General features: G+C 53.3%; 6 protein-coding genes across 15 annotated transcripts; 3 read left to right on the top strand and 3 right to left on the bottom strand.

Annotated features, from left to right (window-relative positions):
- The first annotated feature begins 1,665 nt into the window (after positions 1–1,665).
- On the top strand, positions 1,666–5,806 carry LOC120895210 (ankyrin repeat domain-containing protein 27-like). Its single transcript, XM_040298352.1, is given in 2 exon segments — positions 1,666–5,466; positions 5,468–5,806. Coding segments are annotated over 2 exon segments (2,853 nt in total). The 5' UTR covers positions 1,666–2,823; the 3' UTR covers positions 5,678–5,806.
- A 1,010-nt stretch (positions 5,807–6,816) lies between these two features.
- LOC120895218 (V-type proton ATPase catalytic subunit A) lies at positions 6,817–11,602 on the bottom strand. Of its 9 annotated transcripts, none has more exons than XM_040298371.1 (6): positions 11,482–11,602; positions 10,742–10,887; positions 9,823–10,017; positions 8,664–9,747; positions 8,192–8,588; positions 6,817–8,085 (listed from the first exon to the last, which is right to left on the bottom strand). In XM_040298371.1, exons 2-6 carry the CDS (start codon positions 10,815–10,817, stop codon positions 7,993–7,995), a joined length of 1,845 nt encoding a protein of 614 aa, XP_040154305.1. In that variant the 5' UTR covers positions 10,818–10,887; positions 11,482–11,602; the 3' UTR covers positions 6,817–7,992. The 9 variants fall into 9 exon arrangements, with proteins under 9 accessions (XP_040154305.1, XP_040154330.1, XP_040154298.1 ...); XM_040298396.1 differs by having other exon boundaries at positions 10,742–10,884; positions 11,482–11,585; XM_040298364.1 differs by having other exon boundaries at positions 11,467–11,585.
- Positions 11,603–12,486: 884 nt separating this feature from the next.
- LOC120897396 (elongin-B) lies at positions 12,487–14,779 on the top strand. Of its 2 annotated transcripts, none has more exons than XM_040302244.1 (3): positions 12,487–12,593; positions 12,760–13,107; positions 13,639–14,779. In XM_040302244.1, exons 2-3 carry the CDS (start codon positions 13,105–13,107, stop codon positions 13,987–13,989), a joined length of 354 nt encoding a protein of 117 aa, XP_040158178.1. In that variant the 5' UTR covers positions 12,487–12,593; positions 12,760–13,104; the 3' UTR covers positions 13,990–14,779. The 2 variants fall into 2 exon arrangements, with proteins under 2 accessions (XP_040158178.1, XP_040158179.1); XM_040302245.1 differs by having other exon boundaries at positions 12,579–12,692.
- On the bottom strand, positions 14,655–15,811 carry LOC120897395 (esterase AGAP003155). Its single transcript, XM_040302243.1, has 2 exons — positions 15,175–15,811; positions 14,655–15,094 (listed from the first exon to the last, which is right to left on the bottom strand). The coding sequence occupies exons 1-2, from the start codon at positions 15,704–15,706 to the stop codon at positions 14,826–14,828; spliced, it is 801 nt and encodes a 266-aa protein (XP_040158177.1). The 5' UTR covers positions 15,707–15,811; the 3' UTR covers positions 14,655–14,825.
- Positions 15,812–15,842: 31 nt separating this feature from the next.
- On the top strand, positions 15,843–19,736 carry LOC120897392 (isoleucine--tRNA ligase, mitochondrial). Its single transcript, XM_040302240.1, has 4 exons — positions 15,843–16,107; positions 16,212–18,513; positions 18,592–19,084; positions 19,193–19,736. Exons 1-3 carry the CDS (start codon positions 15,928–15,930, stop codon positions 19,029–19,031), a joined length of 2,922 nt encoding a protein of 973 aa, XP_040158174.1. The 5' UTR covers positions 15,843–15,927; the 3' UTR covers positions 19,032–19,084; positions 19,193–19,736.
- Positions 19,090–22,405, bottom strand: LOC120897398 (DNA polymerase iota). Its single transcript, XM_040302246.1, is given in 2 exon segments — positions 19,090–20,310; positions 20,313–22,405. Coding segments are annotated over 2 exon segments (2,424 nt in total). The 5' UTR covers positions 22,380–22,405; the 3' UTR covers positions 19,090–19,953.
- Positions 22,406–23,293: the final 888 nt, after the last annotated feature.

The following is a 23,293-nucleotide window of genomic DNA, read 5'->3' on the forward strand; positions in this document are numbered from 1 at the left end:
ACCCCGACCGTGAATTGTTGCCGCTTATCACACACACACGTACTAGTGTTCCATGCAGTGCGCATCATAAGCGCATCAGCTGCACCAAATGCTATACGCAAACCGAGGCGAGTGGTCATTGCGTTTACTGTGGGTCAGTGCTTCTCAACGCATTAATGCAGCTTGCGTTTCCCGTGCTGTTTTTTTTTTTTGTGTCGTGTGTTGCATTTCAAGCGGTGATGGTTTTGATGAGAAATATTTACTGAACGAATTCGCTAGTAGCTCTTCTCGATTGCATGTCCACTATTTATTGACACATTTATTGCATTTTTATTAAAAAATCATAAGATTTTGGTTTTATGTATAACTCGTTTTTTTCTGAACTGAACAACTGAACTGAACAACACATCGAACTTCCAACTAGAAACGCATACCTACTTGTATGTGAGTGTTATGAATAATTATAAATTACAGTTGAACCCCTCACCACGAGTACTCTTTATAATGAGTTTTTCGCATAATGAGCAAGTCTAAATGCTCTACAAATACCCCTCTTAACGAGTAAAATCTCGCATAGCGAGCAAATTAAAGTTTTGTTAACGATAAGAATTCGTTATCATATCGATAGTTTCAATCCTAAGCATCGTTAACTATCAAGCTATGTCCAAAACCCAATCTGCCAGTCCAAAACTCTCGAAGCCGTACAAAAATCGACTCCACGTCCAAATAACTCTTTTCAAAACAGATAGCGGAGCTGAGAGTTTTGCTGCGCTCAACGACAGGTTGAATAAGTGAGGTAGTTTCTTGAGTTTGATTGCTCCATTTCCTTCCTTCTTATTATGACAACATTGGAGGCTCTCTTCGACTTCGGCCATGGATTTTAGTGTGTAGTGTACCTCCCTTAAGAAGCGTGTGTTTCACAAGTGTGAGGTGTATTGATAGGTGTTGTTCTTGTATGCATTCTTGATCCAATCGCTCGTGAAGGCGAGGATTTCGATACTGTGAATTGATAAATGCATTACTGTTACCACTTGGTGGTGTTCTGCATGGTTGTGATGCATATAATCCCTGCTCTTTTCTTGACCTAGAACCAATTATTTCACTTTTTTTTCACTTTTCATACAAAATGTATGGAAAACAGTTTCTCACATAACGAGTTTTTCGCATAACGAGTGAGTCGTTGGAACGGATTAAACTCGTTATGAGGGGTTTCAGTGCAGTTTTAAAAGGGCATATTTGTTGGTCTGTTCAAAAAATGCGCCTCGGCTATTACAAGGCCGGGCAGCATCGATCTCGAACCAGACCGTGTCCTCCATTAGCAGCTTTTGTTCAAAAACGTTTGTTTCTTCTTCAGCTATCAATTATTTTGCTTTGTTTTTCTATTTCTTCGTTACTCATGTTTTAGGGACTTTAGTTTCGCTATAGCATATCTGAAATTGCATTTAAGCTGATGTCAGTTTACTTGAAGGTGACTGTAAAGGTACTGGTTTTAGCAGGTACTGTCCCTATATGTATGCTGTTGTAAAAAGGCTCTCTCTCTCATTTATGCGCATCTCTCATTACATCTACCCCCGCGCACTCTCTCTCTCTCTCTCTCTCTCTCTCTCTCTCTCTCTCTCTTTCTTTCTTTCTCTGTATCCTATCTCTTTCCATCGGTGAAGCATGCAGACTGCACGATGTGGGAAGCTCACCAGTGCGCTGCGATTCATAATCAGCCATCACATTCATGATCTTACTCAAGAAATTATTCAACTTTACAACGACCGTGCACGATGGCGGGGGGGGGGAGAGGAGGGTACAAAGCAGTACAAACAAACGGATTGTGTGGTATTACCAACTCATCGTCGTGCTCTCTCGCTCTCCACTCTCCCTCTCTCTATCGCACGTACCTCGTCTTGTGCCAGTCGTCAAGGGGTTGCGCTCCACTAGCAGTGTGGCGATCGCAGTAGGCATCGTGAATTTGCTGTGCGCTCAACCGTGCGTCTAGTAGTGGTTCACTTCTGGTGTTGTCGTTGCCGTTTGTGGACGCCCGGGGCCGGTCGTAAAGTCCGTGAAGCCCCACAGCACCGACGTAGGGGGGAAAATACCCACAAGAAAACGGAATTTGTCGAGTTTCGATTGATGGTAGCCGAAGATGGAACGCAGCTAGCAGCCGTGAACCGAAGAACCAGTTACCAGTGTCGCGTTTTCATTTCGACGGCAGTTCCATCGCGAAGGTTACACCGCGAGCATCCTCGGACTGCAGTCGCTGTGCTGCGTTTGTGCGTGTGTTTGGTATGTGTCTGTACGCTGCTGGTGGTTTAGTGTGTGCACAGAGGGGCAATAAAGAGAATGGAAAGTGTGGCCAAAGAACCGTTCCAATAGTGTGACGTACGAACGGCGCAAAGGGACGCACCAGGACAAAAGCCGTACAAGTGCGTGGTGTACCGCAGCCAGTGACTAAACTATCGCATCTCTGTGGCGACGAGGGTGGAAGGATTCAGTGGGGGTTGCTGGATATTCTGTTACCCTTCTGCAGAGCATTGTGTGGCTCGAAAGACGGGCCCAGTGGCAATGGTTCGAGCGAAGTGTTTCATTCCAAACCGCTCAGCAGAACTGATGCGTTGTCGGACAGTGTGATATTGTGCGATTGAGTGCAAACAGTTTTCCATTCCGTTGGAGGTTTTCCGAGGTTTGTGTAACCACCGCGTGTGTGTGTAAGCGCCGAGAGTGAAACCACGGGTGAAACCGTTTCACCCCAAATCGCACTAGTAATAATAGCAATAGAAGTAGTAGTGTGGTAGTCGTAGCGTGGTTGGTAGCCAGGCCGTGGTAGTGTGCACGCGCGCGCACGCGCAATAGTGAATGTCTTCTGCAGCGACGGCAACGGGTGGTGGTCAGTGGAGGTCAGCGCGCGCACAAGCAACGGCCCAACTCGCCGCGATGGATTTGCAGCACTACGACGAAGACATTTCCGCCAACGGGTACTACCGGCGGCTGCTGTCCGATCATTACAGCATCCTCGAGACGGCCACGGTCGAGGGCTGGATCGTGTGCGTCCCGCGCCACGGTTCGTTCGGTCCGCAGTGTCTGGTCGATCAGGAGTTCGCGCTGGCGCACATACTGGTGCCGAACGAGGAGCTGCCCGAGACGCACTTCTTCAACCTGAACTTTCTGCAGCTGAAGCTGGACGAGCGGGCGCTCGTGTTCGGGGACGTGCGCGTCCGCATCCTGTTCGAGGAGATCTTCTACCGGGACGGGCTGAAGTACAAGGTGTGGTGCGTCGAGCGGCCGCTGCACGACATGAAGAAGTACGGCGTGTACGCGGAGGACGACCAGCTGTCGCTCGGGCGCTTCCTCGGCATCGGCAGCCTGACCGCGGCGGTCGAGTTCATCCGGACGGCGGCCAAGAAGAAGGACATCTTCGGGCGGATCGACGCGAAGGTGCAGCAGTTCGTGCGGGCGAACGGGGACTTTGCCCGCTGGCGCTACGAGGAGCAGCAGGCCGGCGTGAAGATGATCTACGTGGAGTGCCTGGAGCTGATACTGCAGAACCGGAAGCTGAAGGACCGGTGCCAGCGGGACATGCTGCTGCGGGGCAACGTGAAGGTGGCGATCGAGACGTACGTGATGGACAAGCTGTACGATCACGTGCGGAGCGTGATCGACGTGTGCCGGGCGGAGCAGGCGGAAGCGTTCAACAAGACGGTGCGCAACCTGGGCGACGTGCACTGTGCCGAGTTCGAGATTGCGCAGCGGTACGGCGAGCTGATCCCGGTCGCGAAGAAGGAGCTGGTGCGGATCGATTACGCCCGCACGGTCATCGACAAGATCGGGTGTCTGCAGCGGGTGATGGAGGTGCTGACCAAGGGGCAGCAGCAGCAGCACGCGGTCACGACCGACCATCTGGTGCCGCTGTTCATCTTCCTCATCCTGAAGTCGGGCCTGACGCACTGGATCATGACGATCACGTTTCTGAAGGAGTTCCAGTTCAACAACGTGTTCCGGGAGCAGCGGATCGAGACGGGCGAGCACGGGTTTCTCATTGCCACGCTCGAGGCCGCCATCGTCTACATTAGCTGCGGCAGCATTGCCCGCACCCAGCGGCTCGGTGTGCGGCTCGATCGGGCGCGCGGACTGGCCGGTACCCCGCCCGACTCGGACAGCGACTCGACGGGCTCGGCGTCCACCGGCGACTGGGAGTTTCGCTGCGCGGACGACTTCCTCGACTATCTGCTCGCGCTGATGCGCAACGACGACGAGGTGCGCATCGTGGAGCTGCTGCAGGACATCACCAACAACCAGGCGCTGCTGTGCGGGGGGCCGACCGAGGCCGGCTACTACTACCTGCCCTCGATCGACGACCAGAACCGGCAGGGCCAGGCGGCGATCCATCTGGCCGCCATCCTCGGCAACGCGAAGCTGCTCACGCTCATCCTCTCGCTGCAGCCGAACGTGAACGCGGTCGACGGGCGGAACTGGACCGCGCTGCACTACGCGGCAGCGAACGGGCACCAGAATCTGCTCCTGCTGCTGCTGCACGCCGGCATCAACATTAACAGCACCAGCAACGACGCCCACACATCGCTCCATTTGGCGTGTCTAAATGGCCACAGCGGATGCGTGAAGGCGCTGCTGTACTTTTCCGAGCACATGCGCATCTACGTCGACGTGAACGCGGCGACCGAGCTGGGCCACACGCCGCTCCACTATGCGGCCAAGTGGGGCTTTCTCGACATCGTCGAGACGCTGCTCGAGTACGCGGCCCGGGTCGACGTGACGAACAAGCTGGGCGCGACCCCGCTACGCTACGCGCACAACGTGCGCATCGCGAAGCTGCTCGTGGACGCGCTGCGCGATCAGCGCCGGTCCGCGAGCGGGCGGCCGGGTCAGCCGAACTCAGGGAAGGCAGCAGCAGCAGCAGCAGCAGCGACGATTGTGCCCCAACCGACAACGCTTTACTTCGCGGAGGATTTCAGCTACGCCGGCGACGGTCGGCCGGAGGAGGTGCGCGAACAGCGCACGATCGAGGAGATGAAACGGATCGAGAAAGCGCTGGAAGCCATTGCCGCCCAGGACACGAAGCTTGCCTGCGTGTACCTGGGCCTGGACGAGGGTACGCCGGGCGAAACGAACCACCGAACCGAGGGCCAGCCGCAACTGCCGTCCACCGGCGAGAAACTGTGCCACCCGCTGTGCACCTGCAACCGGTGCGTGCGGCGATCGTCCGAGTTTTACAATCTGCTGCGCCGCCCATTCGCCGGACTGTCCGCGAAACCGGCCGAGGACGAATCGACCACGGTGCAACGGGTCGATCTGAACGCCGTCAACGGGGAAGGCTACACGGCCCTGCACGTGGCGGCGATGCACGGCAACGTGGAGATGGTGCGCGTGCTGCTGGACCACAAGGTCAATCCCACCATTCGGCTCAAGTCCGGTGCGACCGCGCTGCACCTGGCGACGCGCGAACGGCGGCTGCGCATCGTGCGGCTGCTGCTCGCGCGCTGCTCCCGCGGCGGCCGACATCGTCGACCTGAAGGATAGCCGGGGCGACACGCCACTGCACTACGCGGTGGAACAGAACAATCTGCAGCTGGTGCAGATGCTGCTGGAGGCGAAGGCCGACCGGAGCATCCGCAATCTGCAGGGCAAGCGGCCGATCGACATCGCGAAAAGCAGCCTCTACTTCAATGTGGTCAATCTGCTCGAGCAGCGGTAGCGCACTGCGGGGGCGGCGGGTGTTGTGAATATAGAGTGTATGGGGCAGTTTGTAAATATTTCCAGTTTCTCTTTTGCTATCACTAGTGTTGATTTACAACGTTAATAAAAGCTAAACCTTATTTGTTAAGCAACCGTTTGCGCCTGATACGTGCACAGTATGTCCTCACGATAGTGTCCGAAACTGGCGAATGAGTAACGCAGCGGTAACAGATACGTGGCACTTTGTTTGGAATGCAATTTTCCGATGGTTTGCTTTATTTCCTTATTCATCTTCCTATGTGTGTGTGTGTTAGGTCGAAGGTACAGTACAATTCGCAAACTCTTGCGCTACAACATTGTGTCTTGGGTACAGGCGATCCTTTTCTCGCTGGACTTGATCTTACCGGTAATGGAGCATGACATTTACAAGAGCGATAAGAAGAAAAAACACTCACACACATACACGATTACCGACGGACCGATAAAAACACGGGTTGCGTTTGTTCGTACATCGAGAAGAAAGCTTTGAGTATGAATTTCTACCAAATCTTATCTCAGAGAAGAAGAGAGAAAAAAAGCAAACGGATCGTGTTAACGCGCTCGAGGCCCTACATGCAAACCGACGAGCAGATAAGCACAGTAAATTGTTTTAAACAATTGGACACAACGGTTTTAAAAATTTAACAACAAAACAAAGGATTGCAACAGAACCGCCCCAAACTGCTGGGACGAGAAAAGGAGAATGTTAACATACTAAAAAGAAGTAAACAGACGTGACTAACATAGCTCTAGAGTAGATGAAACGATGAGTAGTAGTAGTACTAGTAGTAGCAGTACAAGAGTAGCACCTGTCCCTGTTGACCACACTCTGGTGGGGCGAGGAGAAGGTGCTCTCACACTTTCATGATGATATGAATAAAAAATAGTAACAGCAAATAATTAGCGCCAAACTTAACGAACGTTGTTCTAAACGCCTAAACGATTGAAATTGCAATTGCAAAAGTAAATCACCTTGCCCTGGCCCGGTGTTGTTCGGTGTTGCAGTGGCTTTTTCGCTCACAATTTCAAGGTACGATCCCCGGGTGTTTGTTCATTCGCTCCATCAAAATGGGCGGCGCCATCCCCCATGATGCTCGATTGTAAAGGATTTTCTATGTGTTCAGTAATGCTTAATAGATCTATTTTAATTTTATGTTTTGTGTGTGTATATATATACTTGTTTTTTTTCTTCTTCTTCTTCTAGCGACTAATCCACCGCTACATGGACGTTCGCCTTTTTCTACAGAAAGTTTATCTGCGCAACAACAAAACAAACAAAAAATACATATTATATATATATAGTAGTACCATAACACATAAGTCGGCTCTCCTTATTGTACGTTTAACGACATTTTGTAACCCTCGAATTGCTCTTTCACTCCTGCTGCTTGATGCTCTCCCCGTGTGCAGGCTGCTGGCTGGGCCGAGTTAAGTTATGCGCTGTTTTTTTTTCTCGCTGTTGCCGTTGTTGTTGACTCGATTAATACCCCTCTTTTTTCGGTGTTGCTGTGCGTCCAAATTCAATGAACAGGCGCACTTATTACATAAATATATAGACCACGTTTTTGCGAACGGATAAATTAGCGCGTTGTTGTTTCGATCTTGTGTCTGCCTGCAGGCCGAGCAGGCCCTAACCGCGGAGAGCATTCAGCAGTGTGGGAAAGCAGTTGCATGTTCGCGGACGATGATTTAGATGCACTTGCAAGACACAAGTTGCAAGTTGCTTTTCCGCGGCTCCTGTGTTTCCCTCTTTTCTGCCTATCTGCCTGATTGTTATGTAGAAACAAATTAAAAAGGTTTTTCTTCTCACAGACACACACACACACCTCTAACTCTCTCATGGACGCGACGACGGTGGTGTGGACACACGGTTGTAGTTATCCCCTTTTTGTTGATGTTAATTATTTTTCTGCTCGTGTTGCTTTTGTTCCGTGTGCCCATCCTCATCGTCCGATCTAAGGACAAGACTACATCTACCTCGCTTGTGGAATACTTGTTGCATGGATGTATGTGTGTGTGTGCATGTGTACATAAACGGGTTGCAGCATTGATGCCATAATTATGTATCTACGTAAAACGTCTCATGTGTTGCATTGCGCTAAATCGGTTTGCGCAGCCGTCCCGCAGCCGCAGCTCCTCTCCCCAAAGGATGCGGCCGGCGGATTGTGGCTGGCAAACGCGGTAAAAGAAACTTATCGTTAATAGTACAACTTTCTCCTTCGACATGCTGGCACATGCTGCTGCTGCTGCTGCTGCTGCTGCTCCGTTGTTCCACTGTCAGGAGATAGAGCCCGCTTAATCTTCTAGGTTGCGGAATGCCTGCTGCATGTCTTCGTACAGCTGATCGAAGTCGGCCTTGATCTTCGGCTCGCCGTCTTTCACTGGGTCCTGCGAGGAACGAGAACGAACGAAAAAGGTACATTAGCGCCCCGTGTCCAGCCCGTGTAGCTCCAGTCGGCTGCTTGCTAACCCTGACCCCCCCCCCCCCCCTTACCTTGAACTTCATCGACGACAGCTGGTACAGAATCTGGCCCATCGAGTCGCGGATCACGTTCCAGGTGATCTTGTTCTCGGACTGTGCGGTCGTTTCCACGGCGTGGCGCGCCATATCGTAGAAGCCGATCATGTTCTTCAGCATGCCGACGGTCTTGTAGAACGGACAGAAGCGATCGTACGCGGAGTACGAGTTCTGCTGCAGGAAGTCGTCCTTCAGCAGCTTGGCGACCTCGAGCGTGATCTTGTCAGTTTCGGCCAGCGACGCCTTACCGACGAGCTGCACGATTTCGGACAGATCCTCCTCCTCCTGCAGGATTTCCTTCACCTTGGTACGCATCGGCACAAACTCCGGGAAGTTCTTGTCGTAGAAATCTTCCAGAGCGCGCATGTACTTGCTGGAAAGGTGGTGGAGCGAAAAAAGTGAAAGGTTATAATACGAAACACTTGTGCGCAAACCGCACTTCACTTACCTGTACGAAATCAACCAGTTGATCGAGGGGAAGTGCTTACGCTGGGCCAGCTTCTTGTCCAAACCCCAGAACACCTGCACAATACCGAGCGTGGCGGAAGTGACGGGATCGGAGAAATCACCACCGGGCGGCGAGACGGCACCGACGATCGACACGGAACCTTCGCGCTCCGGATTGCCGAGACACTTGACGCGACCGGCGCGCTCGTAGAACGAGGCGAGACGGGCGCCCAGGTAGGCCGGGTAGCCGGAATCGGCCGGCATCTCCGCCAGACGGCCGGAGATTTCTCGCAGCGCCTCAGCCCAACGGGAGGTGGAATCGGCCATCATCGACACGTTGTAGCCCATGTCGCGGAAGTACTCCGACAGCGTAATACCGGTGTAGATGGAAGCTTCACGAGCAGCGACAGGCATGTTCGAGGTGTTGGCGACCAGCGCGGTACGCTTCATGATCGACTCGGTCACACCGTCAATCTCGACCGACAGCTCGGGGAAATCGCGCAACACTTCCGACATCTCGTTACCACGCTCACCGCAGCCGACGTACACGATCACGTCCGAGTTGGAGTACTTGGACAGCGACTGTGAGATGACGGTTTTGCCGCAACCGAACGCACCGGGGATGGCGGTGGTGCCGCCCTGGACGCACGGGAACAGCGAGTCCAGCACGCGCTGCCCGGTCAGCAGCGGGTGGTTGGCCGGCAGCTTCTCCGTTACCGGGCGCGGCTGGCGCACCGGCCACACCTGCAACATGGTGAACTTGCTGATCTCGCCGTCGAACTCCGTCTCCAGGATCACGTCGTCGACGGTGTAGTTGCCGGACGGGGCAATGTACTTCACCGTACCCTTGGCGCGCGGCGGCACCATCAGCTTGTGCTTGACGAGCGTGTTCTCGTGCACGATACCGTACAGATCGCCGCCGGTAATGTGCGAGCCCGCCTTCACGTTCAGCGGGTTGAAGCTCCAGCTCTGCGTACGCGACAGGCACGGCACGTTGATACCCTTCGGAATGTAGATCGAGCTGGTCATTTCGTTAATGTCCTTCAACGGACGCTGGATACCGTCAAAGATGCTGCCCATGATACCTAGTGGAGGGGTGGGAAGAGGGGTTGGTGGTTATGTTGGAGCTCGCTTAGCAACGGCACAACAGCTTTGCCTACCTGGACCGAGCTCCACCGACAACGGCTTGCCGGTACGCAGCACTGGATCGCCAACGGTGACGCCGGACGTTTCTTCGTACACCTGGATGGTTGCCATGTCACCTTCCAGACGGATGATTTCACCGACCAGCTCGTAGTATCCGACACGGACCAGCTCGTACATAGCCGAGCCGGACATACGCTCCGCCGTCACGACTGAAAAATGGAAACAAAAACATGGTTATTAATTACTGTTCATTGCGCAAATATTTTGCATTACAGGAAAGTACATGGGAGTTGAATAGCATTTCATCTCATTCGCATTCATTTTTTTTACGATATCAAAATATACAAAACAGAGGAGGAAAAATAAATTTCACAACAAACAAATTGATTCATATCCATCGTCTGCATCACATGGCGTACACCATCATCTGACCCATTCCACCAGATACCAGTAAGTAACCAAACGTTACATAATTCTGGAATTACCATGCAAAGCCTAATTGTAGTGCGGCCACGCCAAAAGCCATCAGCCTTCATCGCACATCCCTCGAAGGTTTCATTTTGCTGTGCAATTAATTTGCCAAAAAAAAACAATATATAAACAATCCATTCCAATTGGACGACAACCGTCTCCTCCTCGGGCAGCAGTGGATCACATGAACCGATTCATAACACGCACACACACACACACATACATACGCGCGATAGCAATGCAATCAACACAAGCACACAATACCACTTCACACGTCATGTGACTTCTGGCGACCAGCGACATCTCGGCCGAGTGACAGATGAAGGGAAGAAAATTTCGTCTGCTTTTTCGCCCCCATCACGGCCATAGCGGAAAATGTTCCGTGTTTTCTGCGCTTTGCCGGAAAATGGACATAAACGGCCCCGATGTAACGTGAAAAAGAGGCATTTTTCTTTTACTCACCGGGACCGGACACGGCGAAAACGTATCCGAATTTGGACTCGCGGTCCTCATCGCTGATTTTCTTCAGGTTCGACATTTTCTATCTCGCTCTCTCGTGACGGGCTGTGTCGATCCCTTTTTCTGCTGGCTTCCTACTGGATGTTCTGCTGTAAATTAGGGGAAAAATACACCGAATTAATCCCGTTCTCCTCGGGCTATCTCCGGGGCTCGTGCTCAAAGAAAGGTCAGCTGATCAGTGTGCAAAGACTCGAGGCATCTATCTCACAAACGCAATAAGCGACCAACAGAGTGACACGGGGGAAGGAACTGCTGCTGCTGCTGGTGCAGGTGCTGCGGGTCATGTGACCTGTTTGGTTCGGGCTCACAGCGAGCACAGTTTACAGCGAAATTGGATATATTTCTACTAAAATGTGATCTTTCAAGACAAGTTATCCTCTTTGCAGTTAATTTCTTACGTTTCAGCAAGGGTTTGGCAGCACTCCGCAAAAACTTTTTGCAAAAACAAATGACGAAGGAAGGACCGACAGCAAGAGAGCCCGAAACAACAAAAATCGATCGATAGTCTCGGCTTTTTTGCACAACAATTACCCTCTAGTCCGCAGCCACAAACAGAGACCTTTCTTTGAGCACTTTGAGCACACTGGTGCACTTTTGCGAATGGGTGCAAAGTTGTCGTGGATCAAAAGTAATTAACACAGTACTCTATTCTTGAATACGAACTTTACCAGCCGACCACTTACGCAGAATTCGAGATTGGAAATGCCTGACGGAGAAGAACTGAACAAACGTTTCATCAAACGTTTGGAACTTCGTTTTCTTCTCTTTCCCTTTTTTCCTTTTCCAACGCCCAACAACAGCGAGAAAGAGATGGCGCCAGAGAATGAAGTTTTTGACGTTCGAATTGCGCAACCCAAGTAACAAATTCCACCGCTGTGACGTTAGCGCTGATGTCGGTGCATAAAAATTCGAAATCGGAGGAAAATGAGCATGGAAATTGGATCGACCTTTCGCGTCCGCCGTTCTCTTCCCCCATATCAAAATTTGGGGGTTTTCCAGGAAATCAGGAAAAGCCAACGATGGATAATAGGGCAAGGAACAATGAAATGTTGAATCTTATACGAACGTCACACGAGGCGTAAACTTTGGCGTAAACTGGACTTCAACCAAACAACCCTATTATTTTTTGACGGGAGGTTCACGCTCTCCGATACAAAAAAAGAGTAAACTTTTTGAGAAGACGCTTCGTGTAACGTTGGTATTACACTATTCAGTGAGACGCTGGATACCCTTTATTCGACTGTTCTTTTATCTGTGGTGTTGTGAAATGATAGTTCAATACAAAGATGAAAGAAAACCGCGAAGATGACGCAAAACCTAATATCAGAACATATTTAGCTATTGTAAACCCAAAATGCATGCCAAATTTAAAATATGTTTATCAAAGAAATATGCAATTATTAAAAACTGGCAATGTTTCCTCTAACATAGGGCAACTTTCCTGCTTTAAAAAAAAACTGCATTAAAAAAACACAGAATATTTTCCGAATATCCGGACAAGGTCAGGGCCCGATGCGCCCGCATATATGACATTCCAATGTAGTTTTTACGAGTTATTATAGTTACACGACTTTCTGTCAAGTAAAAAGTTACTGTATAATTTTATAAATTATTAATCACGCTAATATATTCTGAACCATCCGACCGGCTGCGCTTCATGAGGGCTGCCTGTACGATGCAGCGTGATTGTCAAAATCGTACGTGCCAATGTGACAATAGGCGCAGAGCGAGATCAGGAGAGGGAGAAAGAAGAAAAATAAAAGAAGCACCAGACGACTCAGACGGAGCGGGCAAGGTAAATTATATCTATTTTCCCTCAAGTTTTACGCCAGGAATTGTGTAGCTTTAGCACGGTGGCAGCGGCCGTGCATTAGTAGAACGCCTGGCAATAGACGTAGTGTGTCCAGCCGCTATCGTGCTGCACCGGGTTCGACGACTATTCACATGACGTATTGTTTCAGGATCGATTTTTTTGGGCGCTAATCAGCAAACGGCAGGTGCACCAACACCATCCCAAAGCCAGCAGTGGGTCCGAAAGCGCCGTACGGCAAGCAAGCGGTAGTGACCAAAACATCCCGTGGCCAGTGTCCTCCCCCATTGCCAGCCAGCGCTCACCGATCGCAGGATTCTCCGAAGCGAAAGTTGTGTACCCTGCTTGTGTGTGTGTGCGTGCGTGCGTGTTTGTGTAGTTTGTGCGTCAAAGGACACACAGAGGGGTGTGCGCAAAAGAGAAGGCAACAGTCATCGCAGTAGGATCAACACATACACGCAACGAGTAGCGGCGGTAGTGCATTTGCTTTGACAAAATGGTAAGTGTCACGACGTGGTGCATTTTTGACTATTCACGCTCGCCGCGACTGACGCGCAACATATATTGGGTGACGCCGGGGTTACCTAGCGAAGGGGGAGCAATCGAACAATCGAGGTAGACGGCGCCCGGTTGAGATGGAGAGCGGGGCTCTCGTTTTCCAGCAAGCAGGCAGCTCCGCGGCCTGCTGATAAGATCACGCAAGCGGCGAACGCATGACGATGGAACCTCGGCAGAAGGGGCAAAACGATGAACTTTGGCCGGATCCGTTCGTCACCGTAGTTCTATCGCGAGCTCCATACACACAGCGGGCCGGCGCCATATGTCATGCGAGTGAGATTTCCCGCACGCACATGTATAGCCACACCGCTCCTCCCTTCGCTAGGTGCCGATCCCTATCTGCTTATCGATGGGACGGCGGATTAGCAATTAGCCAGTAGGGCAATGCGCGGGCAAGCCAGCAATAAATGGCTAACCTGTTTTGTTTCTCTCGCAACGGCGTTCGGTGCTGCCGTTTTTTTTTTGTTTTCAGGATGTATTTATGATGATCCGGCGGAAGAAGACGACGATTTTCACCGATGCCAAAGAGACGACGCCGGTGTACGAGCTGAAGAAAATGATCGAAGGAATACTCAAAGTGCCTCCCCGTGATCAACGACTATACAACAAAGACAACATGCTGATGGACGATGACAAAACGCTGCAGGACTGCGGCATCACGGTCGTGACAGCGAAAGCGCAATGCCCCGCACAGCTCGGCCTAGCGGTGCGCGAAAATGGCGACTTCGAGTCGCTCGAGCTGACACCCTACTCCCTGCCGCCCGACCTACCGGACGTGATGAAAAACCAGGATACCGCCAACGGCCAGGACCAGCTCGCCTAAGCCTAGGGGAGGAGGAGAAGGGCGCATGGGCGGGCTAGCGGGCGGGCGAGGCCAAAGCTAGAATGTTTGGGGTTTACTGTGTTTCGTTCACACTATTACTACTGTCTCTTTCTCTCTCTCTATCTCCCTTCCTCACACAATCCTTCTGCACACGTTCTAACCACAGGTCTTGGCAGCCTTTTCCCCCGTATTGGTGTGAGACAGACCCTACCAGCACTCCGGGTCACCGAATGCACACGCTTGTTGTCCTGCTAACACGTTTACGTTTCCGAACCCATTTACCCTACTTACCCCTTCTCTCTCGCAGTGGCATCCACTCACGTCTACGAAATGTACTACAAGCGCTTGTAAGCAGCTAACAATTACTGAATTTGCGAGATATGTGCTCACACGGCCCCAATGCTGTTGGCGGTGTGTGTGTGCGTGCGTGCGTGTGTTTCTGGGTCCCAAACGAACAAGATTGAATTAATTGATGTCGGCAATACAATGTTGTTAATCGCGATTACACTGGATTTTTTTTTCTTCATTTAAGCCGTGTTGATGAGGGAAAACTTTGGCAGCACGGAGTAAACGGAATTCTACCATCCCCCATCCCCTTCTCATCCGGATGCCACTGCATCATGCCAACCCCCCTCACACACACACATACACAGACAGGGATAGTATAGCTTTGACCTTTCTTCCTCTTTTGGGTAATTTTATTCGTATGGTTTTTTTTTGAGTAATTAAATTATGGAAATGAGACGAAGAAGTTAGGGAAGGAAAATCTATGGAACTTACTGGAGTCAAACTTTTAAACTAGCGTATTATTTTTGCTCTCCGCCGCCTGCTTTATTCTAGTCCGAATCCGAATCGCTTCCGTTCTGCAGCCCTTCGTGTACCGGCTGCAACGCCGACTCTTCCGCCTCCTCCTGGCCTTCTAGATGGAAACTGTTCTCCTCCGTTGCGTTCTGCAGTTCTTTGGCTTCCAGATGTTGCTGCAATTGGTCGCGGAAAAAGTCCACGTACGTTTCCTTCAGCGAGGCCTGAGCTGGGAAGTAGTGTCCGCCCGGGTGGGTAACGACCTCTGGATCCAAGAAGGTGTCCGCTAACGCTTCACTCATGTCTAAAATGGCACCAACAAAATACAGGTCTCTTAATTGCTGTTTTGAGTCAAATCCCCCCCCCCCCCCGCTGCACCATTACCCTTTGTAATGATTTCGTCCGTCTCGCCGAAAATGTGTAGCGACGGTATCTGCACCTTGTTTTCGTAGTAATTCAGGTGCACCAGGCTGCCGGACCGGAAGCCGGACGCGACGACGGCAAACTGTGGCTTCATCGTGGTCATTCCCCGCGCGCTCAGATCGCACAGCAGCCCCACAAAGCAGGCGCCCTGTGAGAAGCCTAACAGCCCGTGGCAACCCTCCGCCTGCCAGGTGCGCTCGACCAGCCGCAAGCTCTCGTCGAACCCGTACGCCGGTCCGCCCTGGTTGGTGCCCTTGAAGGTGCGATCGTCCTTGTTGAACCACCAGCTCCGCTGGTTCGGATCCGGCTCACCACCGTCTGCTTCGAGCGGGGCTGCCGGGTGCGGTGCCGAGACGAACACAAGCTCCACGTACTTGTTGAGCATCTTGCGAAAAGAACCGAGCTTGGACTTGAAGCTATCCGCATTCTGCCGGTAGCCGTGCAGTGCGAGCACTTTCAGCTTTTCCTCACCCGCACCGGACACTTTCGACATTTCCACAGTGTGCTGATTCGCGAAAAATGCCGCCGACTAGTGTTTTGGCTCCGTGCTCGACTCCGTCCTCGCTAACCGCATTTTCCGGCCCATTTTGACAGCTGTTTCTGCATTTGATGACATTAGAAAATGAAAACAAAACAACAACACACACACACATAGATACCGGTTGGCACGACGGCCGTCGAATCGATTGCCGATCTTCGCAGTGTGGAAAAAAAATGTTGCCAAAAAAGCACGGCTGGGTGATCGGAGTGCGAGCGACGATCCGATACCTTACCACGAAAAGTGCCCCCAAGCCGGAGCTCAAGTACACCAGCACGGTCAATCTGCCGAAAACCAAGTTTCCCGCCCGGCTGAGTGCGGAAAAACGGGCCCAGGTCGAGGAACAGCTACGCAAGGTAAGGTCGTTTGCAACAAAGTGTGCCGTGTGGCGAACGGGGCAGCACCGGGTTACGAAATACGCTGACTCTGGCAGCATTTTGACGGGTTTTCCCTCTTTTAGAGCTGCTTGAGCGAACTGTACCACTGGAACAGGAGCGCGCTGCCGGCGGACAGTGAGTTCATCCTGCACGATGGTCCACCGTACGCGAACGGTGATCTGCATATGGGCCATGCGGTCAACAAAATCCTGAAGGATCTCATACTGAAGCACAAAATCATTGGCGGCACGCGGGTACACTACGTGCCGGGCTGGGACTGTCACGGGTTGCCGATCGAGCTGAAAGCGCTGGAAGCGTTCAACCGGAAAAGGGCCAAACCGGCGGGTTCAACCGGTCAAACGGCACGCGAAATCCGCCACACGGCGCGACAGTTTGCGCTAGAAACGATCGCCAAGCAGAAGGCCGGGTTCGAATCCTGGGGAGTGACCGGCGCTTGGCACGATGTCGAGGGTTGCTATCGATCGCTCGACCCTGCCTACATTAGTGCCCAGTTGCAGCTGTTTTACGAACTGTATGAGCGGAAACTGATCTATCGCGATCTGAAACCCGTCTACTGGTCGCCCTCGTCCCAGTCTGCGTTGGCCGAGGCGGAACTGGAGTACGACGAGGCGCACCAGAGCCCTTCGCTGTACCTAAAGCTAGCGCTGGAGAATGGAGGTGCCGACTGTGCAGCGCTTCGCAACCATCGCCCGGAGGGGGGTGAGATATACGCCGCCATCTGGACGACCACTCCCTGGACACTGCCCGCCAATCAGGCCGTGTGCTACAATCCCGCGCTCGATTACTGCCTAGTACGCTCCGCTGCCGCCGGTGAGCTGCTGCTCGTGGGGAAAGATCTCATCGACTATCTAGCCACGCAGCTGGAAACTGCACTGACGGTGCTGCAAACCATACCCGGCCGGGAGCTGCACACTCTGAAGTACCACCATCCGATAAACCGCCAGACGGTGTTGCCATTTTTACCGGCCGCCCACGTGAAGGCAGAAAAGGGTACCGGACTGGTGCACACGGCACCGGCCCACGGGCCGGAAGACTTTCTCGTGTGCTTGGAGCGCAAGATAGCGATCGAGAATTTGATCGATGAGCGGGGCCGGTACACCGACCGGGCGCCTCCATTCCTGCACGGGAAGTATGCCCTCACCGAGGGCAACCAGCTGGTGACGGAGGCACTCGCCGGCTCTACGCTCAAACTAACCACCCTCGTGCATTCGTACCCGATCGATTGGCGCACGAAGCAACCGGTCATGCTGCGGGCCAGCGATCAGTGGTTCATCGATACCGACAGCCTGAAGCAGCGCGCGCTGGAGGAAATCAAATCGGTCAACATCTATCCGCGCACGTCGTCCGACGTGAGCAAGAAGGTGATCGAAGGCCAGCTGCGCAAACGGCCGTACTGGTGCATTTCGCGCCAGCGTGCCTGGGGCGTACCGATTCCCGCGCTGTACGACACGGTGACGAAGCAACCGATCGTTAGCGGACCGCTGATTGCCGCCATCGATGCACGGCTGCAGAAGGAAGGGAGCGTAGACTTCTGGTGGACGGCACCGGTGGAGGAGCTGGTACCGGCGGCAGTGCTGCAGGAGCTCGGTCTCACCCCCGACCGGGTGACGAAGGGCAGGGACATTCTCGACATCTGGTTCGATTCGGGCGTTTCGTGGCTGACCGTGTTGGGGAAGGAGCGCGTCGCCGACCTGTACCTGGAGGGTGTGGATCAGTTTACCGGCTGGTTCCAGTCGTCCCTGCTGACCAGTGTGGCGGCCCGCGGCAAAGCGCCGTACCGGGCCATCTTTGTGCACGGCTTTGCGGTGGACGAGCACGGCATGAAGATGTCGAAATCGCTCGGCAACGTGATCTGCCCGCAGCAGATCGCAAAGCAGTACGGTTGCGATGCGCTACGGTGGTGGGTGTGTGCGCACGCCATACAGAACACCTCGATTCCGGTCAGCCACAAGCTGCTCGGCTCGTCGGCGGAGAGCGTGCAGAAGCTGCGCGGCATTTTAAAGTTTCTGCTCGGCGTGGTGGCGCCCCGTGGTCCGGAGGAAGGCAAGCCATCGCCTGCCATTGTGCTCGATGCGTCGCCGCACATCGATCGATACTTTCTGCACGAGCTGGAAGGCTTCCATCGCCAGGCGTTCGAGCTGTACGACTCGTACCAGCACAACAGGGCGACGGCGGTCATACTTAACTTCTGCCTGTCGACACTGTCCGGGCTGTATCTGCACGTGATCAAGGACCGGCTGTACTGTGGGTCGCCCGAGCAGCACAGCCATTTGAGGGCGATCCTCGACCACACCTATCGCACGCTGGCACATGTGCTGTGGCCGATCGTACCGTTCCTGGTCGAAGAGAGCTGGACATTTTATGGTAAATATGACGATATTGTGTTCCCACCATGCTCGTTCACTGTACGCGTATCTCGTTGGAATTGTTTCCCTTCCACAGAGCAAGATTATTTCTACAAATCCAAGCCACACACGCGGCAAAGTGTTTGCCGGAGTGGAGACGATGCGTCGGCATCGGTACACGCTGTTCAGTGTGCTCTCGCGCTACGTCACGCCGTCTATCAGCAGGCACAGCTGAACGTGAACACCTGGCTGCTGGAGGTGGCCGTTGAGTGCAACGATGACGATCTGGCCCTTCTATCGATGCTACATCCCGCCTTGAACACACACGACCACTCGACGGAACTCTGCGAGCTGCTACAGGTTGGTTCCGTCGCGCTGCGTAAAGGAGCGCCGAAGCAGGCTGGTGCTGAAGGAACTCGGTTCACCGTCACCGTCACCAAGTCCGACAAAACGCTTTGCCCGCGTTGCCGGCGATTCTTGGTGTCGGAAGCGCAACCCATCTGTGAACGGTGCAGCACAGTGTTAGGACGACAGTAGCTCTCGGGCGGCTTTCGGATGCCTGCAATTGTGGGACTTCTGCCCAGCAAACGGTGGGTTTGATCGGTTTAACAACTTGTTATTGTGTATTTGTTTCACTATTAAACATTATATTCTCTCAATTCTCTTCTACCTCCCTCTCTTTCTCTCTCTCCTCTTAGGCGGGAATGGTTTTAAGTTGTTGTAAATGATTGTTGCTGATAAACGGGTGAAAGGCAAACCGAAGTGGCTGTGTTGTGTACGGTAAAATGCTTTGCTCAGTAATGTAAGTATGTACAGAACGATGAAAAATGAAGTTGTAGGGAAAAGAAGAACGGAAAAATAGAAGCAAACAAAAATTAAAACCAAAACGCAAACAGTTGCATAAGAAATTAAATCGCCACCAACGTCTTTCGTCTCCTCCGTTAGAGAGAGAGAGAGAGTTGGGGGTAGTAGTAGTAGCCTCGGCAAACGTCTAAAAGGTAACAACACATAACGTACATCTTTTCCGCAAAAGCTTAACTCATAAATCACCACACACTATAAGGAAAACTAAAAATCAAAAAACGATTACGATAAGAACAGTACTTCTTCGCCTATGTTCCGATTGAGAATTTAAAACACTCGCCGGCCGTGTAGAGTGGTTCGGTGTAACGGTGTAAACGAAATAGAGAGCGCCAAATTTGCCGAAAAAAACGAAACAAAACAATGAAACAAACAAATCAACTCAAGAACGTGTTACTCTAAGCGATAAAACCAACACTGTCCCTGCGCTCCGTCCGTACACCGTGTGTGCGGGCCGTGCCATGGCCGGACGTTTCGCGGACGTGTGTGTGCAGTGTGTTTACCATCGATATGAAACAAAAGAGAGAAAAAAGGACACACCACGTATCGATGTATATATATACTATTAAGATGCGACAGTTAATACGAGATAACGATGCTACGTGTTTTTAACGAAGTAGCGATGTAAAGTGTTTTTAGCGCTACCCTTACCGGTCGTCGTGGCAGCGTTCGTGGAAGGGACACTGCTATTACTACTACTGCTGCTGCTGCTACTACTGCTGCTATTAGTGGTGGAATTGTTGCTGTGAGTACTGTTTGGGCTCCCACTGGCGCCCGGCCCCAGCAGGTTCGGTTTGCTGGAGGGAGCCATTCCCGCTGCGCTGGAACTACCGCCGGCCGTCACCAGCATGCCGGCACCGTTCGCTCGTCGCCAGTTAGCGAGCAGCTCCTGCTGGACGTCCGCCGACAGCGCATGGAACACTTCCGGATCCACGCTAGGCGGAAGGAGATTTGTACTTTGCTATGATGATTCTTCTGCTCGCCCTGGTAGTGGCTGTGGTGGTGGTGGTGGTGGTGGTGATGGTGGTGTTGTTGATGGTCCCCACTTGCTCCACGATCGCACCCCGCCGCAGAGGGGGATGATACGCTGACCTCCATCTTACTGCTGCTGCTGCCAGCCGCGGTTGCCATGCTGCAATCGTTCGACGCGCCTGCTGCTGGCCGGAGCACCGTGCATGATGATGATGCGTCGGTCGCAATTCGCTCGCGGAAGAAGGACGTTTGCTTCGCTGCTGTTGTTGCGGCCGTGCTGCTGGTGGTGGAAACGTCCATCGGCGCACCGGACGACGGCGAAGACGAAGACGAGGCAGCAGCAACCGCTGTGGTGCCGCCGGACGGATGGGCATCTTGATCGAACTCTTTGGAATTCAGGCGCAGATCGGCGACACGCAGCTTGCTGAGCGTCGTTTCGTCCGGTTCGCTGTTGCCGTAGTGCCGGTCCTGTGTGCTTGCGGGCCGCCGGCCCTGACAGAACAGCAGCCGGCGCGATTTCTTCGGCGACGGTTCCGCGTCCGATTCCGAGCCGGACAGGGACGCGACCGAACCGGCGTCGGACGAGCAGCACGGCTCGCAGTCCATCGCCGACAGCGACAGGGCGGACTTGTTCGAGCAGAAGCTGATGTCGCTGAGCGTGATCGACTCGTTGCTCAGGTTCGTGATCGACTGCACCTCGATGTCGGACTTTTTGATCAGAAAGTTGGCGATCGATTTGCTGCCGATGCGCCGCTCCTGGAACTTGAAGAACGACAGCCCGAGCAGCGTTATGTTGAACGGCTGCCGCAGGTCCACCATGCGCTCAAACACCTTCATCACGATGGTGAGAATTTTCTCCTGCGCACCGTCCGCCAGCACGAGCCGGCCGCCCACGTGCCGGAACATGGAGGGCAGCAGCTTGTCCTGCTTGGACTCCCGGTGGGTGGTCCGCTTCGCCAGGTCGTACTTGCGCACGGTCACCTTGATCGCGATCGGTACCCGGCCATCGTCCGCGATGTTTTTCACCAACCGCACCAACAGGTGGCGGAACTTGTCCTCCGCATCCGCCCGCACCGAGATGGAGGGGCAGGAGTCCTCCAGGCCGACGGATTTCGGTTTCCCCGTCTGCCGCACGACCGTATCGTCCCGCCCGAGGGCAAGCTGCTTCAGCCGGACGGCCTGCTCGTAGCCGAGATGTTTCGTGAGCCGATCCAGCTCGATGCACTGCAGATCCGTGACGGTGCTAATGCCGCAGCTGTCGGCCAACGTTTGGGCCGTCTTCTCCCCGATCCCGGTGAGGCTGCGCACCGAACCGAGCGACGCGACGAACGCGGTCGCGTGCGTGGGCAGCAGCACCGTCTGTTTGTTCTGCTTGTGGACGGCACCGACCAGCTTGGCCAGCAGCTTGTTGTGCGCGATGCCGGCACAGCAGCGCAGCCCCAGCTCCTGGAATATGCTGTCCCGTATCTCCTGGGCCAGGTGCGTCGCCAGTATCAGTCTTCGATCACAGCCACAGCAGCAACAGCGCCGGAACAGGTCGCGGTCCGTCTCCCGGTGGGACGGTGGGTCGAGCGCGCTCGATTCATCGGTCCGGGGCGGGTGTATGAACCCCTGCACAAAGTCTAGCTTTGCCAGCGCCGCACTGTCCCCGGCCCCCTCCAGCTGTTCGAGCCGTTCCGCGATCAGCTCCGTTACGTCGAGATAGTTTTCGTCCAGCCCGAGCTTCTCGACGTGCGGCGTAAACCGGTGCATGATTTCGTTGATCCGCACCGACATCGCCTTGTACTTGGTAATGTCTTCGCCGTTGAGCAGCACCAGCTCGGGACAGGCGGCGAGCGCTTCCTTCACCGGCTGCAGCTTCTTGATGCCTTTCTCGCGCGCGATGTAGTTCGAGGTCACTACGCAAAAGCGTTGCTTCACCGCGAACGGTTTATCCTTGAGCGAAGGGTTGAGCACTTCCTCCACCTGGGCGTAGTAGTAATCCATGTCGATGTGAATGATGACCCGCGGATGGACACACTCCTCATCATCTGTGTCCTTTGCACCGTCCATCGTGATGCTAGGGCCCTCAGCCCGCCTGCCTCGCGCACTCACTATCCCGCGTTCGTACAGCGCCTGCTAATGACACTGTTGCACAAAACTAACTCCCTCACTGTGGGTGCTAGAACTCGAGTACAGATCTGGATCGACTGGATGGCACTAGTAGTGCTAATGATGGTGGCCGTATCACGGCAATGGTTTTGAGCGTCAGCACCACAGCAGCCATAGGCAGCAGACGACCGCAGGTATACACAATGACCGCCTGCCCGATCGGTTGAGCTGGTCCGAGGTGGCGGCGCAATTTAGTGAAGGGATCGACGAACTGTGGCCCTCTGTTTCATTCAAACGAGCGCATCCGTCGGCTGCACTGGATGGTGGAGGGCAAGGCAACAATGGTAACGACACATTTATGCTGGCCGCTGGATCGATGTGGCCGAATGATGCAGCTGCAGATGCTTCTGCAGCAAACCCACACTGTTTGTTTACGAAACGCACATCGCGCTCGTCTCGGACCCGGTAGGATTGCTTTGCTCCCCCCGTCGGTTGGTCCCGCTCCGACCCCGTTCGGGAGAAAGTTGGTCACTGACGGCAGGGAATTTGGTAACTTTCTTTTCCCCCGTTTGTCACCCCGAATGGGATACCGATTCTTGGCACAGCACAACACAACACATCGACTCTCTCTCTCTCCTTCCCCTTGTCGGTTCTAGCGTTGATGCCGCAGTAAATACACTACAGTTCCGTTGTGTGCTAGCGTGTATGTGTGACGGAGCTCTATTGTTTCGCGGGAGGGTTTTTCGTTCGCGCTTTAGCACATGCCGTTTTGTCGAGCTTTTTTTAAACAGTGTGTAAACAATCGGAAGCTGCAAGCAGCTGTTTTTTTATCGAGATTGAGCGATGACGATGACCAACTTCATTATGCATAAAAC

Source organism: Anopheles arabiensis, chromosome 2 (genome assembly GCF_016920715.1).
Source record: "Anopheles arabiensis isolate DONGOLA chromosome 2, AaraD3, whole genome shotgun sequence".
In the NCBI taxonomy this organism is placed as follows: Eukaryota; Metazoa; Arthropoda; class Insecta; order Diptera; family Culicidae; genus Anopheles; species Anopheles arabiensis.